Source organism: Aspergillus mulundensis (assembly GCF_003369625.1).
Source record: "Aspergillus mulundensis strain DSM 5745 chromosome Unknown scaffold_9, whole genome shotgun sequence".
Classification (NCBI taxonomy): domain Eukaryota; kingdom Fungi; phylum Ascomycota; class Eurotiomycetes; order Eurotiales; family Aspergillaceae; genus Aspergillus; species Aspergillus mulundensis.
The window spans coordinates 673,372-690,464 of record NW_020797897.1 but is presented as its reverse complement, the minus strand read 5'-3'; the positions used below and the strand labels follow the sequence as shown (position 1 = coordinate 690,464).

At 51.6% G+C, this 17,093-nt stretch overlaps 6 protein-coding genes across 6 annotated transcripts; 5 read left to right on the top strand and 1 right to left on the bottom strand.

Annotated features, from left to right (window-relative positions):
- Positions 1 to 284: 284 nt before the first annotated feature.
- DSM5745_08080 (uncharacterized protein) lies at positions 285 to 863 on the top strand (the record flags this gene model as incomplete). The annotated part of the gene is made up of 3 exons (XM_026750096.1): positions 285 to 564; positions 693 to 815; positions 859 to 863. 3 exons carry the CDS (start codon positions 285 to 287, stop codon positions 861 to 863), a joined length of 408 nt encoding a protein of 135 aa, XP_026601100.1.
- A 435-nt stretch (positions 864 to 1,298) lies between these two features.
- On the bottom strand, positions 1,299 to 4,736 carry DSM5745_08079 (putative ubiquitin conjugating enzyme; the record flags this gene model as incomplete). Its single annotated transcript, XM_026750095.1, has 2 exons — positions 1,299 to 4,525; positions 4,574 to 4,736. The coding sequence occupies 2 exons, from the start codon at positions 4,734 to 4,736 to the stop codon at positions 1,299 to 1,301; spliced, it is 3,390 nt and encodes a 1,129-aa protein (XP_026601099.1).
- Positions 4,737 to 7,171: 2,435 nt separating this feature from the next.
- Positions 7,172 to 8,587, top strand: DSM5745_08078 (uncharacterized protein; the record flags this gene model as incomplete). Its single annotated transcript, XM_026750094.1, has 1 exon — positions 7,172 to 8,587. One exon carries the CDS (start codon positions 7,172 to 7,174, stop codon positions 8,585 to 8,587), a length of 1,416 nt encoding a protein of 471 aa, XP_026601098.1.
- Positions 8,588 to 11,141: 2,554 nt separating this feature from the next.
- DSM5745_08077 (CRAL-TRIO domain-containing protein) lies at positions 11,142 to 13,153 on the top strand (the record flags this gene model as incomplete). The annotated part of the gene is made up of 5 exons (XM_026750093.1): positions 11,142 to 11,885; positions 11,931 to 11,972; positions 12,017 to 12,116; positions 12,171 to 12,682; positions 12,995 to 13,153. 5 exons carry the CDS (start codon positions 11,142 to 11,144, stop codon positions 13,151 to 13,153), a joined length of 1,557 nt encoding a protein of 518 aa, XP_026601097.1.
- Positions 13,154 to 13,872: 719 nt separating this feature from the next.
- Positions 13,873 to 15,108, top strand: DSM5745_08076 (glycerophosphodiester phosphodiesterase family protein; the record flags this gene model as incomplete). The annotated part of the gene is made up of 1 exon (XM_026750092.1): positions 13,873 to 15,108. One exon carries the CDS (start codon positions 13,873 to 13,875, stop codon positions 15,106 to 15,108), a length of 1,236 nt encoding a protein of 411 aa, XP_026601096.1.
- A 256-nt stretch (positions 15,109 to 15,364) lies between these two features.
- DSM5745_08075 (uncharacterized protein) lies at positions 15,365 to 15,838 on the top strand (the record flags this gene model as incomplete). Its single annotated transcript, XM_026750091.1, has 2 exons — positions 15,365 to 15,667; positions 15,758 to 15,838. 2 exons carry the CDS (start codon positions 15,365 to 15,367, stop codon positions 15,836 to 15,838), a joined length of 384 nt encoding a protein of 127 aa, XP_026601095.1.
- Between the last annotated feature and the right edge of the window lie 1,255 nt (positions 15,839 to 17,093).

The window sequence follows — 17,093 nt, the reverse complement described above, 5'->3', positions numbered from 1 at the left end:
ACTTCTTCGATATACACATAGTGCATCTTAGCCTTGAATTGAGCCTGGAATTGGATGCAGCAAACCCCAGCCACCCCTGGCTTAGGCTGTCCCAATATAGCACGATGGCAGCTGCCTATGTGAGAGGGCAATCCTCCGCTTTCTCTTGGTCCCAGGTTTTGATCGTTTGCTCTTGTACCTACACCATCATCTACTAATTCCTGCATTCCCACTCCCTCGCAAAGCAATCAAGTCCCTCTCCCTACCCTAGAACCCTAACTGATAGAGACACCCCAGGTAACAGAATGCCGGATCCCCCATCATCCCCCAAATCTCCTTCCAACCAGCCCAGCAACCCAACCCAAATCGCAAGCCCACCACTCGCCCATCCAACGCCGCCACAACCAGCCCAAATCCTCACCTTCATCATCCGGCCCTCCGCACGCATCGAAGACGCCAGAACGTCCGACGGAGAACCCTGGACCCAAGCACTCGATATCATACGAGAATGGCCTGGGTTCCGCGCTCTGTATTGGGGAAGACGCGTTGAGATAGAGGATGAAGAGAAGGTGCAGGTCGTTGTTTGTAGGTTTACCTACTACCCCCTATGTACCCCCTATGTACCCCCTATGTAGCCCCTATGTACCTCCTAAGTGGTTTATATAATGCGGCAGGACAAATATTAGGGTACCTAGCTGACAAGGATACGGTAGTCCGGGATAAGATATCCCAGCACCACGCCTTCCTCCCTTCAGGCCGCTGGGTCTCGCTCCAACAGCTTCTTGAGCCGCTCTACCCGTCTTCTCCAACGCAGAAAGATCGACCTCAGCGCATGGGTAGGATAAGGCATGGGCGCTTTAGACAATGGATTTTCCTCAGGTTAAGGGGTGTTTCGGATGTACGGGGGGCTGGGTTGAGTCTGAGTCTTTTCCTCAGCAGCCCGTTGGTGTGGGGGGTGAGGATGGAGGTGAGAGGAAGGGAGGGAGGTTGAGGGAGTATGTAGTGTATGTTGGGTGGGAGAGTATCCAAGACCACGATGCGTATCATCATGCCCAAGACTTCGCGCGGAAGAGGGTGATTCTCTCTCTGCATAATAGTGGGTGGAAGGGGTATGGGCATCTGAGGTTCGTCGGGTCGAGGGTGAAAGGTGTGGATTTTAATGAAGAGAAGAGGAGGAATAGAGGAAACTTGTAGATAGCTAGCTACGCTGTGCTAATATTATTCAAACTATTTTTAATGCAGTGTGACATAGCGGTAAGGTGGTCAACTGCTGTTCGAAGCTGCCAGTATCAGATGTGAGCCTTATTAGATGCCTCCGTTTACCATCGAATCTGCTCAATGTCCTTAGGCACCTCCCAGCCATGAGCAATGCAAACTCGCTTATACTCACTGATTGCTTCACCAATGCCGTATTCCGCAGTCTTGGAGTGAAGATCCAGTCTAGCCGGCTGAGGCACTTCGTTTGTGATCGCCAGCTTGACTTGCAGAAGCACGCTCTCGATCGAGAACGACGGTAGCCAGCCCGTGTTCGTGAGCAGCTCCATGCACATTGCACCGCCAGCAGTAATATGGCCGCCGCCGCCATGCGCGAATCTAAGGAAACGTGGCCGGATAATCCTCAAGAAGGGCGGCGCAAGAGGATACGACGCCGGAAAACGCATTTCCATAACAATGCTATTGATCTTGGCATTTTCAAGGTCTTTCGCAATCGCCAAATTCTTATCGAAGCTGTGCAGCTCGACGATCCATTGGTAGACGTTGTCGATGAGATTCCCGTTGATGTACCAGCCTAGTTCGTGCAGGGGCTGCTCCTCCTGCGTCTGAAGGGCTTGACGTAGAACTTTTTGCAGAGTGCGCGTTGCCCGGGGCGTTGCGTAACTTGGTTCACCAAGGAGCTTGATTGTCTTGATGTCAAGGGTATCTGGTTGGAAGGATGTTAATGATTCGTCTATCCGCAGACGCTGGCTACGGCCATTTGATTCGTCGTCAGAGAGCAACATCAACCGGTCTTCTGGGAGGGTTTCCACGCTGGCAGCATCGTCGTCATCCAGCGTTAGAGTGGAAGGCAGCTTGCGCTTACCCTTCTTGACCGTCTTGGACTTGGGCTCACCTGGTGGAGGCTCTGTTACATCCTTAGACCGGTGGCTGTTTGTTGCGGAGATAGGGATTGACAGCGCATTATGTGTTTCCCCATAGACCAGACGGGTCGGATCCTGAGCGTACACGTTTTTCGGTGCCTCACCCTTTAGTCGTATTAGGTGTCCCGCTGATGCAGGCGCCACGTCGACGAAAAGGTATCTCGTTTGGACCCAATCCAAATGCTGCACCACATAGCAGCTTGAATGGCAGACGAACTCTGTCGGAGCATTGACTACCTCGTTCAGGGCAATAGCCTTTGAGACTTTCAGCTCGCTGTGCGGCCAGAACATTGAGGACGAGTGATCGTAACCCATATGCCGACTACAATAGCCGAGCGAGGTTTGAAATTGCGGAGCCATGTATATACCATTTCCACAACTTCGGCCGTTGACAACTTCCTTGTAGTGGAGGCCCTCCCGGACGATGCTGTGCCAGTTGTGCAGTGGGCTTCCGTGCCACGCAAATAGAGTTGGGTATTTTGAACCAAGTCGAGCAGCTGTCTTATTGACGGCCGTCACAAATCGCTGTTCTTTGTCCGGGGCCCCTTGCGCAAATCTGAACTGTATGTATGATTCCATGCCCGGTATCTGGTTTTGCGGGTTATCGTCATACATGATCACCGATCGGTTGGATCCGACAATCCATTGTAAGATGTAAAGTGCTGAGGGATGGATCCTGCCTTGCCATTCTGACAGAGGTCTGAGTTGACCACCGCGCTTTTTCTCTATATAGGCTTTCATCTCCATCACGCTAGGGAGTGTATCCAGAAGATCCAATGCCGTATCACTCTTCTCACGCTCAGTGAGCGAGCTAAAATCCGTGTCGTAAATAACGAATTGTACGTCCCCTGTGTAGGGCTCTTTTGGTTTTGATTGCGATTGCGACGCCCAGCGAGGAATCAGATCCGAAAGGATGATACTAGGCTGCGCAGAGACATTTTCGACCCTCGCATGCAGCTCGTTCCGGTTTCGCGTCGTGACAGTTGTCTGAATTTGCGGCTGAGTCGACGTCGACTGTGCTATAGTACTGGGAGTAGGGGGGTCCAGAAGAATCACGATCCAATCGCCAACCTTGATATCATAACTTTTGTTCATGTAGATGATCGGCCCGAAATTGATATTGTATGTGAGCTTTCCCTTACAGATCGCAGGATTCGGTAGCGCGGACCTGCTTGGGCTAGGAACATTGAGTGGAAAGCCAGTTGGAAAATCGTTGAGTTTGTTTGAAGCAGCCCTGTGATAGGCAAAGCTGACGAGCAAATCGACGACATATGGCTGTGACGAAATTTCCCACTCCAAGCTGGGTCCCATTCCTAGAGACATGTACTGATAGAGACAGAGCCCATTCGAACACACGAATGGCTTGAGGGCTTCGAATCCGGCGTCGATCTTACAGTAGCAATTGAGACAGAATTCGGTGCATCTGACGAAGCGGCGAAGCGTAAACTGCATGGCGACCAGGAGTAAAGAGATGTCAAATGGATCTTCAGCATTCGCAAGGTGGTCCTCCTGCAAGAAGCTAGGTGGCGACCCTCGCCAGACCTCGGGCTCAAAGTACCTTGAGTCGCTTGTTGTGTCATTGGCGGCTTGGAGCCTTCCTTGGCCGTCGTTCATGTACAACTCTGCGCCAGTCCACGTGAACCCCTTCTCCAGACGATACCTGACGATGTCCGTAAAGCGACTTTTGAGCAGGGACTGGAGAGACTTGCCAATAAAGATTGAGTCCAGCACTGGCTCCATCCTATCTGTGTTGATATCCTGGTCCGGGCCAACCACCCCAGGTGTAGCTCCAGTTGCAAACACATGGACCGCGGAATCCAGACTAGGCTTGTATCTCTCACAGACACCAGCGTGGAACTGAATCAGACCGGATGCTGCCGATCTGTGGACCACATCTGTTAGACGCCGGTAACCGTACGCATAGCGAATGAGGAGGACAAAATATTGGGAGGGCCGAACACCCCATGCCTCCATGGCCTCAGCAGAGATTCCAAGACTGGAGATTCGTCGTGAGGCGGAGAGTATGACAGCTCCATCCGGGTCGCCCAGAATGCCTACACGAAAGCCTGCATTTCGAGCTTTGCGGAGGTCAGCCCGGATGCACTTCTTCACGTCGATAGAATTCGCTGAAGAATTAGCTTCCAGGCCAGTATCGCTGGTCTCCTCCCAGTCCATCTCGTCGGCGAAGGAATCTAGGTCGCTACCGCTACCTGCTAGGAAACCCCAGGAGTCATCGTCGGTCGAGGTAGCCTTATCCAGACACGCGGTTACAGCCTCAAGAAACTCATCAAGGGGAAGACCGTGGAATGTGTCAAGTGAGTCCTCCAAAATCCTGGGAACGGCCTCGGGAGTATCCTCCGAGACGGTGTAAACGAAGTAGTGATGTTCTCTGGGATATTCCGCGGTGTCTATGAGAAGTCAGCCAAGCGCAACGAGCCCCGCAACTGGATCTCTACCTGGAACTGCGACATCAAGGTTGATGGAGTGAGAGCCGTCGGGTGAGGTGTAAGTGAAGTAAAAAGCGCCATCTTCGCTTCCGCTCCTGACGTCAGTCAATTGAGGGAATGCGTTTGGCGAACAAGCTTCCTGGAGCTCTTTCTGAAAATCTTTCCGTGGCATGACGATGAAGGAGTATTGGTGTCATATACGGTGGGCTCTTGGGAATCAGGATGGGTTAGAAGAGTTTTTGCAGGAGGAGGCCATGTTTAAGCCAGCTGTTTGATCATGCGGGGGAGAAAGAAGGTGAGGAAGTTTAGTCCTGGGAGTGGAAGGAAGTCAAACCCGGCCTCATTGTTTACTATACAGTGTTAGCGGCGCCGAGGGGCGTTTGGTTACCAATGTTACCAATGTTACACCGCCCGTTAGCGCCCTGTAGCCCTACAATGTATTCGTATTACACTTTGGCTCTGGCTCGGGAAGTTACGACAGCTTCATTGTTCAAGAACAGGCATAAAGAGCAGTTGCTCTTCAAACAACCTTGTTTCATTCTTCTAACAAAAACTCTGACAAATCCCAGAGGAAGTCACAGGTAAGCAAGGTTCTCGCAGCAATCCGCATCAGCCATGACAGAGAAGTTGCTCGTGTTACTAGGTATCGATGTGCCTAGTATGGATAGGTGCCTGGGTTAGGCAGGCATTGCTGCTCAGGTAGGCAGCGATAACGTTTTATAGAAGCCTCAGATGAACAACAGATTTGTCCTTTGAGTCACCAATAAAGAAGCTTAAACAATTCATGAAGCTATATTTGGACCCCAAACAGCAGCCCATGATACCCAGAAACGCACTTGAACCAAAACAAATCAATCATCAACCAAATGGCTCCCAACAACGCTCATACACCAGTCAATAAAGGCCCCTTGTGCGGCCCATAGCAGAAGGATCATCACCATTTGTATCAAGTATGGCCGACCCTTCCGCAGCTCGAGCAAGTTGTGAGCTGGACCCCTATCCCATATAAGTCCAATCACACCTTACCCACGCATGTTGGGATTGGTTTTGGATATCGCAGCCAATTCGCGTCAATGCATGTCGCAGCTTTGTCACCTCCAAAACACCTGTAGCTGGATTGATTTCGGGGTCGTCCATGTACACCGTGATCCCAGGTTTGACTCTTCTAAGTGCTGGTTTTGCTTCTATCATGTTTATTCCAAGACCCGGAGATGGCCGTGTCCGGGGACAATCCAAGTCTGACTCAAGCAAATACCAGCGTTCACAGCGTGCGATATTCCTAGGTACGCGCGAAAGAGTATCTTTGCCAAAGACATCTGAACAAAGGACAATGAACAGACATTGCCCCCAGTGCTGGATCTCTATCTCGATGTCCAACTTTCCAAGATAATCCAAAACAAGCTGGAACATTTGATCGACCTTGCTATCTTCCCAACGAAGATCAAAACTGTCCGCGACATCTATACGGGATTGTCTGTAGCGCCCATATGACATGAAGCAGGGCTAGTCAAGCGGATTCTCAGTAAAGTAGAAAGGCACGCCTACGATCTTGATGGGCCACGGCTTTGGAGGGAGTTCCGAGAAATGAAAGTTCAGAATGTGCTCGTTGCAATCGACCCTCTCGGTATGAGGGTAGAGTTTGAGTAGTAGTGATCTTCCGTGTCCAAGGAAATGTTTGTTGTTCTCGTGGAGATCAAGGGTAAGGTAATAATAGAGCGGAATTATTGCTTCGTGCTAGGGATTTCAAGCGCCGTCTCGTCTCTGTGTTCTTGTTAGCAGCGGTGCTAGTGCGATCCAAAGATTGGGCCTGGGATATGAAGGCAAAAGATGAAACCATGATGATGAATTCGATAACTGCAAGATGTCTTATCGACCTGATCGTTGGTTATCTGCTCTCACTTGGGCAAAAAGCTGGCAGCTTAAGAGTTGTGACCAAGTCCGGAGAAAAAGAGCTAGAAGCTCGGAAGATCTCTCGATTCGATCTGGTGACTCAAAAAGTATGATGCCCAAAGGGTCTGTTTGGATGGAACTTCATGCCGAGAGCGAACTGTTATCAAATAACACCCAAGCTTCCAGTTACCCATTACAGGATTTTTGCGCTGTCGCTGGACGGCATTGGATTGATAGGAGTTCAATGTCTTCAGATACATTCAGCCTGTCGTTTGCCCATTAATGAGAGAATCAAAGCATACCATAACCAGTACGGAGTAGAGAGAAAGGAGAAGGAGGGTGGATGGAGTTATGTAAGCAGCAGCAAAGTGCCAAGCCCTGGGTGACTGACGAGGACGTTCTGTCGGATCACTCTCTCATGACTGATTTAACCATCTGGCCATCCCATCCCGCCTAACCAGGAACTAGCAAGACTACTTCTCACAGGTCAAGTCTTGCTTATACCTATTATGTCTGCTTAGTTATCTTTTTCAAACTGCTTTGGTCCTCCTTGCGTGATGGGCTGTAGAGGCATCTGGAACCTACATGTCCACGGTAAACATTGTTCCTCGTTTGAACCTACAAATTACACCTTGCTCATGATGACCAGGAAAGTGGTATCGCTATTACCATCCAAGGGGACATATTACTTACCCTGACTATGCTGCTACCTCGGGAATGATCAAAGAGTTCATCCAGAAGTCCGAGCTTCGTGATGGATGGGAGCCAGTCCCGTGCCCAAGCCCGCTGCATTCTACCCTGTCCTATGTTTACACCATCGATATAGATTCAGATATTCTTACCATCTCCGAATGGATCTCGGAGCTGACGCCAATGGCAACCAGACTAAACCTCACGAGGGCTCTCGAAACCACGTGTCTTCCTTTGATGGACTTCGTCCCTGTATCTAAGGCCGTCATCAACCCCGCCTCGGCGGGCAACCGATCATCAGAAAGTCCAAGCAATGAAGTGCTGCGCTTAGATATAGGAATGCCGACCCCAATGAACGAGCTGCAGGAGCAGTTCCTTACAGACTTCTTGTTTCTCTGGCGGTTTTACATCGACGATCCGCTGACATGGTATTTCGATTCTCCCGTCTTTCGCTTGATATCCATGGCCTTCCTACGCCTGGCCTCTTGGGATTTTGAAGTGTCGGGATCCGATACTTACAACGACCAGCTTCCCATTGACTTCGCATCAGTACCGCGGTGGAGCCAAGCGGAAGAAAATATATTTTGGTTTCATGGTTATCTAATCGTTCTCTGCGAGGCCCTCGACTCAACTATCGCAAAGGGTGAAGCAGTCTCAAAAGCTCAAGATTTCCTTGGCCAATCGTGTCCTCGGGACCGAGCGCGCTTGATCCTCGTCTCACCTAAACAGATAGCTTTTGTGGAACTTACGACTAACGGCACTCTTGCTACCGACAGTTTACCATGGCTCACTAACACATCAGCGACCGAATGCTCCGTGGGCGCTCGAGCTCTCCTTCGTATCTTGACCTCGAACTGTTGGAAAAGCCCCCAGGAAAATAGAGAAAGGTGGGGATTTCATCTACCCCCCGAACTGCTGCGGACAGTTATGGATTATCTTAATCCAAGGGACGCCGTAGCCTTTGCGCAAGGCTCTCTGGTTGCTGAAGAATGCTACTACCGCTCGATACCCCAATTCGCCAATATGAGAGTACAAAATTACCGCCTGAGTATCCCATGCTGCGGCAAGCGTGCTGGTCTAGAAGCAAGTGGTGTTCGTTGCGCGTCTTGCTATGCCTGGTATCACTTGCGGTGTGTTGGTCTGATGCAGGATTCATCCTCCACCAATTTCATTTGTGCTAGCTGTACGGAAAAGGAATCCAACAACGCCCTTTGTCCTGGAGGGATAAACCTTGCAAGCCGACGACTTAAGAGAATCGGAAGCCGAATCATGGTTGGAAACTCAGCCCATTCCCTTGCCTTGCGCCTCGCCAAACCTTCTCATATGCGTCCAGAACTACGATTTATGGGTGACGCCGCCCTCTCACGAAACCCTTCACTGGTTGACTACGTTCTTGTCTTTAATGGCGTGTTCTCTGGTCTGGCTTACGGGTTGGAAGCATGATGTTAATAGTATCAGGTCCCAAGGGCTCAATGTCCTGGACAAAGTTCCCCCACAGTAGGTGTCTATCCAAGTATACGTAAGTTTTGAGCGGCCCAGGAAGATAGCCAGCTTGGGACTAATTGGCCTCGTTTGCCGCTGGATATATTGATGCGCCTAGTAGAACACATTGGGTATGTATATTCCAAATACCTCTGCAACTTCTTGCACATTCGGGGTTCAGCGCGCTCCCAGAAGATAGCTAGACTCGGTGACTGAGAAGCGCTCGGTTGTTGAGCTTGTGGAAAAGGCCTCCCAGCAAAGAACTGCTCTAATCCATACCTTGAGGCTAGAGATGGGGCGCAGGGAGTAGGCACGTTTAAGGTTCGTTGCGTGACGTACCTACACACCCCCTCTTCTCCTTCGACAAGCTCTTTACATCATTCCATTGAACACATTCTCTCCAGCAATTCAACTCGTCAGACCCTGTGTGATATCGAGAGCCCCGCCAATATGGACTTTGAAGTTCGAAAAAGGGACATAGCATTGCTCCTGTGCGCCTTTGTTGGCATGAAACCTTGCATTCCTGGAGCTTGGATAATAAGGGAGATCTATGACAGAGTCATCGACGAGCCAAAGCCACGATCTAATGTCGGCCCGCCAGAGCAGCCTCGTCGCTCTTTAGCATCACCGCTAGAAGGGGACTCTGTCCGCCGGCATCAAAAGCCCTATCCCCGATCGCAAATACAATCCGCCCTCTTCCGCAAATTTCCCGCTGAGATCCGACTAATGGTATATCAATATGTTCTCACACATCATCACCCACTCTTCATTCACCGCACAGGCGATCGACTATACAGCGAGAGGATTGACAAATGCCTCGAGGCCCTTTGCCCGGATCTATCCCCAATAGTCATTCGCAAGATTGAAAAACGCCACAAGAAAGACCCGAGGCAGACGATTATGGGGCTTCTTACTAGTTGCCGTCGCGTGTAAGTTCAGAAGCTTGTAGTATCAGGACTTATCATTGACCAAATATAGATACGCCGAATCCATCGACATCCTATACTCACAAAACATCTTGAGGTTCCGCCAAATGGAGACGCTTGAGGTTGTGCCAAATTGGATTCTGCCACCGCGGCTAATATCGATCCGCCATGTCCACATCGATGTCGACAAGTGGACTTATGCCGGAAGTATCTATAGGTATGGCGTATCCTCTTCGGATATACGCTGCTGGAAACGAGTTTGTTCTGTCCTAAAGCGGATGAGGGGTCTCCGGCATCTGAGGGTGGAATTTGAGAGCAAGGCCTTCCGTCACAACATGACTCCTTACCTGGAGCATATGGTCGTTCTTGGTTCCCAGGTTCCTGACATCGTGATATATGCTGGCAAGAATATCTGCTTTCATTTTGGAGGAACGTGGATGGAATCGGCACCTTTTAAGGTGATCAGAATAGATTGAGGATTTGAAGGGTAAGCAGTTGATGAAGCTGAGCGTGTGGCACAAGTCTTCTGAAATTGTCTTCCAATTCCAAACACAGCTCACTGGTCCAGATGTGAATTGGCCCAGGCAATCAACAAGGTATCGGAAAAGCGACGAGAACGGCGGGTTTTCGGTCTGAATGAATGCTGTTAAATCGAAAGTGTAAATTGTAGCAGGAAGATATGTATGGACATTTATTTGTTATTCGAATTATCACCTCAGGAGAAGATTGGAAGTATACTGTAGGAGGCTCACTCAATCAGCCAATCACCACCTAGTTCTCCTCTATGCAACCATACTTGAAGTAGTTTGTCTGGTCGATGACCCTGGGAAATGTTATGCACATGTGGTCCTCGTGGGCGCCGAGGTTATAGGCGAAAGCTGAAGCCAATATCTGAAACAATGCGAGCGATATGTGATGGCGGAAAACGTCAGTGGTGATCAATCGGGAAAGAGTCGCGAAGATGGGAGCGAGCGGGGGCCGGTCTGACGCGGAGGCGAGGCCGAACAATGCACATCATCCTCACGGGTCGCCCAACAATTTGCTATGCACGACATTCTCCACGGAGCACAGATATCTGGATTCTGGATCTTGCAGGTTGTCGGCTTTTCAATGAGCACCAGTAGGTGATCAGAGCAGACTGAAGAAGCGGATAAAGAGACTGCTGCCCCGCGATTCCGACTTGGTCACATTCGCTTCCTAGAGTCGAGTGACCGCTGAACCTTCTTTACCTTGTCCAAGCTCTGGGAGTCTGGGGTAAGGGGTGGATTAATCGAAATCACTGCCACTGGCCGCCCAAAAAACGCCAATCCAATTTAGCGCTGGCTTCGGCTCTTCTCATTCGATCCATTTCCCCTGAGGCACGTTGCTGACTGCCCTTGTGCCGTTGCAGGGTCCGAGGTTCGTCGATCCTGTCGGCGGGGACCTGGTTTCATATGCTTCCACTTTCTGGGGCTGATCAGCTTGCAGCGCACGAGGCCAGAGCTTAAAACCCGCCGCGTCGTCCTGCATCCCACTTGAAGACAACTCTCCCCTCTTTCTCTCCGACATCTGTTATTACACTTTATCGTTCCTTTCGTTGCTCTCCCACAATGGCTTACGTCGGTCACACTCCACCAGGATGGCTCGGGAACCTGTCCGCCGACCAGGAAACAAAACTACAGCAGATGTGGAATATCGTTCTCGTACTGCTGGACGCTGTTTCGCTGGGCGCCCCGGAGCAACCCATCGAGAACCAGACCGGCGAGGCTGGAAAGCCCGCTGCGGCGCTGACCCGAACCGACACCTTGGCCTCAGCCAACGGAACAAACGCCTTCACCGCACACCTCGCCCAAACGCTCAAAGAGACCGGCCTGACCACGAACGAAATCAAATCGCTCAAAGATGTCTTGCATGATACGACGGCGGAGGAGCTGCGCGCGGGCCTGCTGAGCACAGCCAAGAACGACAACCCGGACGCCTTGCTGCTGCGATTCTTGCGCGCTCGCAAGTTCGATGTCGGCAAGTCGTTTAACATGATGCTGCGGTCGATGCTGTGGCGGATTAAGCAGGTCCGCGTCGATGAAAAGGTCCTCCTCACCACGGAGTTGGACGCCCTCAGGGAAACAAAGGACAAGTCGAAGTCTCACGAGGCCAAGGAGGCCGAAGGCTTTCTTTCGCAGATGCGCATGGGCAAATGCTACCAGCACGGTCATGATAAGCAAGGCCGTCCGGTTGGCGTCGTGCGTGTCAAGTTGCACAAGCCGTCTGCACAGAGCACCGAGGCCATCAACCGGTTCATCCTTCACGTCCTCGAGTCGACTCGGCTGTTGCTAGTGCCGCCAGTTGACACAGTGGTACGACCTCCTCTAGACCAGACCAGAATTTCGCTTACTGTTTAGACCATCGTATTCGATCTCACTGGTTTCTCTCTCTCTAACATGGTACGTACCTTGCTACAACAACAACGCCAAGCTGACAGTAGCAGGAATACCCACCCGTCAAATTCATCATCGAATGCTTCCAAGACAACTACCCCGAATCTCTCGGAAACCTACTCATCCACAACGCCCCCTGGATCTTCTCCGGTACGTTCTATCAGAATCATGTCACCCAATCTCGTACCTCTCTAACCGCAACAGGCATCTGGAAAATCATCAAAGGCTGGATGGACCCGGTGATCGTCTCAAAAGTGCACTTCACAAACAGCGTAAAAGACTTGGGCAACTTCATCGACGTCGACAAGATCCCCAAGGAATTAGGCGGCAAGGAAGATTGGGCATACAAATACGTCGAACCGGTCGAAGGCGAGAACGCCCTGATGGAGGACACAGCCGCAAGAGACGTTCTGCAGGCGGAGCGCCTCAAGATCGGCGAAGACTTACTCCGCGAAACCTCGAAGTGGATCAAAGCCGGTGGCGAGCATAACAAGGAAGATGTCAAAGCGCTCCAGAGCAAGCGCGACGATCTTATCGAGCAGCTGCGGGTCAACTACTGGAAAATGGACCCGTATACGCGTGGCCGGAATGCCCTGGACCGCACGAATGTTATACAAGCTGGTGGCAAGGTTGACTTCTATCCTAGCGAGGTTGTCGCCCCGGTTGAGGAGCTCAAGAAGCTTGATATTGAGCAGGTTGAGCGGGAAGAGGTGAAGGTTAATGCATGATGGCTTTGAAGATATATAACATGTACATGATGGTCTCGGCGTTATGATTCCCAAGATTTATTTTGTTTTGACTGACTGTTATACTCGTTTAATTCGATATTTCTACCTTGTGGCTCATAGTTGGCGACAAACTTCGCATCTGTACCTGCAGATTCCCACTATAAGGATTCCGGTCCGCCCTTTGTCTCAACTTCCCACTTTCAACTCACTCGCCACCAAAGCTTCTCGATTCTCAGCGTCCAAGGCACACCCAACCTCGCCTCCATGAAAGGGATTATACTAACATTCATTCATCCATAGGACCCGATTTACACCCCTGACCTGTCAGATGACTTCCCTGCATCGCAATGCGAAAGGGTTTTCAGTACCGTCATGACACAACACATCGAGAATGGTGTCTTATCCGCCGAACAGAGACTTCAAACATACAAGAGCGAAGATGACGCTGAGCAACGATGAAAGATCGAATTTATCGGCGCCTTTGGGCAATGACGTCCGCGGATTTTGGTGGCGGATAGAGTTTCACGAACGAGAGCTTCCTCCCCAAGCTTTCTGATTTCCTCCGAGGCTCCGATGCCACTTCATGGAAGGCTTTGGAAGCACACGATTATGACTGCATTATTTATAGAGCCTAGCTACATGGCTTGCGAGCGCCAAGTCTGCAAGGCTCGCAGCTCGCAGCTCGCAGGATGTAGCTTGGGCTTCTCGAAATCATCCAATACCTAATGGTGTCTACCGGCCCTCTCCGGAATTCATATCGACATCCATGGCATGACCTTCAGAGCAAATCTTGCGTCCCAATTGAGCCCGTCCAAGTCTCCTCGCATTAGACATGCTCGCAAGCCCCGACTTTTCCGCTCGCCAAGCCGACATAGGTCAACCAGGGCTGGCATGACTTATGACAGCTTTAGCAAGGATCAACGTGCGAAAAGATAGCGGCTGGATTGGCCGTTCCTGGGGCCGCAATCTCCGCAATCAACAACTTGGATCCAGCAGTTAATGCATCCCAATCACAGTCCATGCTGGCTGCATGTGTAGTGGCTGCCAAGGATACCAAGGCGGGCCATGGAGATAAGTGCTTGCTCGTCGGCCGCCATAAATACCGCGGTGATGACGCCCTACTCTCTGAAATCTTTCAATTGAGAGCTGCAAGGACTCGTGGCCTGGTCGACTACAAAATGCATGCGCTTTTGCTTCTTCTTGCGGCCGGCGTTGCTGTCGCTGCCCCCGCCTACAACAAGTCGCAATCGCATGCAGTGACAAACATTCAAGTCGGCCCACGGCCCTTCTGGCTCGTCGACCAGATGGACGACAGCCCGCTCAAAACGAAGCTCGAGTCCTGCACCGAGAAGCCTATCAAGCATGCCCCCTCCTTCTCCATCTCCCACCGCGGCGGTCCCCTCCAGTTCCCGGAACATAGTCGCGAGGGGCTTTATGCAGGGGCGCGCATGGGCGCAGGCATCTTGGAATGCGACGTTGCTTTTACTAGCGACCGTCAGCTTGTCTGCCGGCATTCCCAATGCGACCTGCACACCACCACCAACATCCTGCTGATCCCCGAGCTTGCAGCAAAATGCACCACACCTTTCCAGCCCGCGACGGCCAACTCTTCAGCGACGGCCAAATGCTGCACGTCGGACATCACCCATGATGAGTTCCTCTCGCTCTGCGCCAAGATGGACTCGTCCAACTCCAGCGCAACAACTCCCGAGGACTACCAGTACGGTGGTCCCGACTGGCGAACGTCGACCTACGACAACTGCGCCACCACTATCGACCATAGAACCTTCATTGAAATCACGGACAGCTTGGGTCTGCAGTTCACGCCCGAGCTCAAGACTCCCGAAGTCGAAATGCCTTTCCAGGGCAACTACACCCAGGAAATCTACGCCCAGCAGCTCATCGACGAGTACAAGCAAGCCGGTATCAACCCGAAGCGCGTGTGGCCGCAGTCCTTCCTCGAGGACGACGTTATCTACTGGGTCAACGCCGAGCCCAGCTTTGGCAAGCAGGCTGTCTACCTTGACCCGCGCGTTGACACCGTTGCCGGGTATGTGCAGGCTGTTGGCGACATGGACAAGCTCTACAAGCAGGGCGTTCGCGTTCTGGCGCCGCCTATCTTTGCCTTGCTCAACGGCACCGCCAGCGGCGAGATCGTTCCCTCGTCGTACGCGCAGGCCGCGAAGAAGGCCGGATTCGACCTCATTACCTGGTCGCTCGAGCGCTCGGGTCCTCTCAAGCAGGCTGCCGCAGAGGGCGAGTACTACGTCTTGACCATTGCCGACGTGATCAAGGGCGACGGCGACATGTATCGCATCGTCGACGCTCTGGCGCGCAAGGTCGGTGTCATTGGCATCTTCTCCGACTGGCCGGCGACGGTGACATACTACGCCAACTGCTTCGGGCTCCTCTAAGCATCCCAATCTATCCACCTATTGAACCACGAAGTATATAGTAATACAAATAGAACAATGATTGGACAACAATAGACTTTCGCTTCCTTGCCGTCGCCACATGACATCACGACAAGCTCACAGTCTCACTATATAAACCCCGCACCCCAACCTGTCAACCCCATCCTCCCCACGATCTCAAACAATCCCTCAATCCATCCACACTCAATCAATCAATCAAGAAACCAATCCATCAGGAAAAGAAAAAGACACCAAAATGTACGCCCTCGTCGCCAACTCCTTCAAAACAACCCCGGCCGTCCGCCGCATCCTCCCCTGCTCCTCCTTCCACTCGCAATACACCAAGTTCCAGGCGCAGGCGCAGGCACAGGCATCGCAGACCCAGCCCCAAGCCCAGCCCCAGAGCAACATCCACTCCACCGCTGCCGTCGACCAGTTCTACATGTCGTCCTCGTTCCCCGACGACGTCGAGAACCCGCCGACCATGACGCAGCGCCGCACCTCCGTCCATGCTACGCCCCAGTGGCGCCAGGAGAACGCGACGGATAGCGAGGCTGGTGTATGTGCCCTCATCTCCCGATACCCTACCCTCCAGCTGCTTTTAGGGGGAAGTGATGGAGTTGGTTGCTGACGCTTTGGTTGTGTGTAGGTTAAGGCTGATCGCGGCGAGGCGGCGCCTGAGGATACGTACCCCGGTGAGGAGAATGAGCCGACCATTGATGAGATGTGAGCGGTACACATACAAAACAGGATGCTGGGATATTGGTCCCTGGGGTTGTGATGGTTTTTGCGGGCGAAAATCATGAAAAATACAATACGGGATGGTCTGACTCTGTCTTTCCCATAGGGTGTTTGTGGATGACATGAAATGGAAATTGGAAATCGGTAGGTAGGTGAGTTGATGCCCGGGTAAGGGGTTATTGTGTCCAACCCTATCTACCGGTATATCTCTCTTTGATTCATCATGGAAACAAGAAAAAAGGGGTTCTTGTGTTTTTATCTCCCCTCTATGTTAGGTAAGGCTATATACTAGAAATCATCATACTTTGTATGCTCTCCGTCCATTTCATACATTGCTACAAGCCATCTCATCCCGTCTGGAACTATGTGTACTTCTATCGCAGCTGCGTAAAGTTGGGCCTTGGATAGACGGCTAATCCAATAACCTGACATCCATGGGTCAATTGGCTCGCCTTAGCATGATACACTCCGTATGGGGCCAGAGGTTATTGCGCCATAAGGCCTCCAATGTTATACTCTCCATTACAAGTAATCCTTGGCTGCCACTGCCACTGCCAAGTGTTGGGCAAGACAAGCTTGCTGGCAGCTGGACAAGCCCAAGCCTGCTTTTCCGTCCAAAATACTTCAGCTGACGATGTGAAGGGGCCGAGTGGGCGTGAGCTTTGGCGCACGGCTCAGATTCGGGGAAGTGCTCAACTCCAGCAGCGGCGGGCAAGACCTACATACCTGACGTTGTCCATGTTGAGGCTTGTTTCACTTGATGGGATCTGGCCTGGCCACCTGCAATTCAAGCTAGTTTCAAGGCTCATTTCTTTCAGGAGTACGGCAAGGCGTCCCGGCGGATCCCATGTAACCGCCCACTTCCAACCCCTGCAGGCTTTCTGCAGACTGGCCTTGGAAGCATGGAAGGGACGAGCCATCTAGGTAAACCCAAGCATTAACTCCGATATATGAGTGGACACTTCGGGTTCGTACATGGGGCCGAAAAGGATGACATCAGTGATCGCCCAAGCTGTTGGCTCAGAGAGCGCCGCGTTATTATTATTGTCTGGGGAACATCAATGGACCCTGAATATGGGCACTGAGTATACTAGAATAGGATATATGGGGCCAGAACAGAACCACAGCCCTAGGTCGGTGTTGGGGCCGAAAGTCGAAATATCCTATCACGATTCGTCGAATCCTGCCTGTTCGCCAAATACCAGTCTACAGGGCAGAAGTTAAACGAGCGAGCCACTAACGCA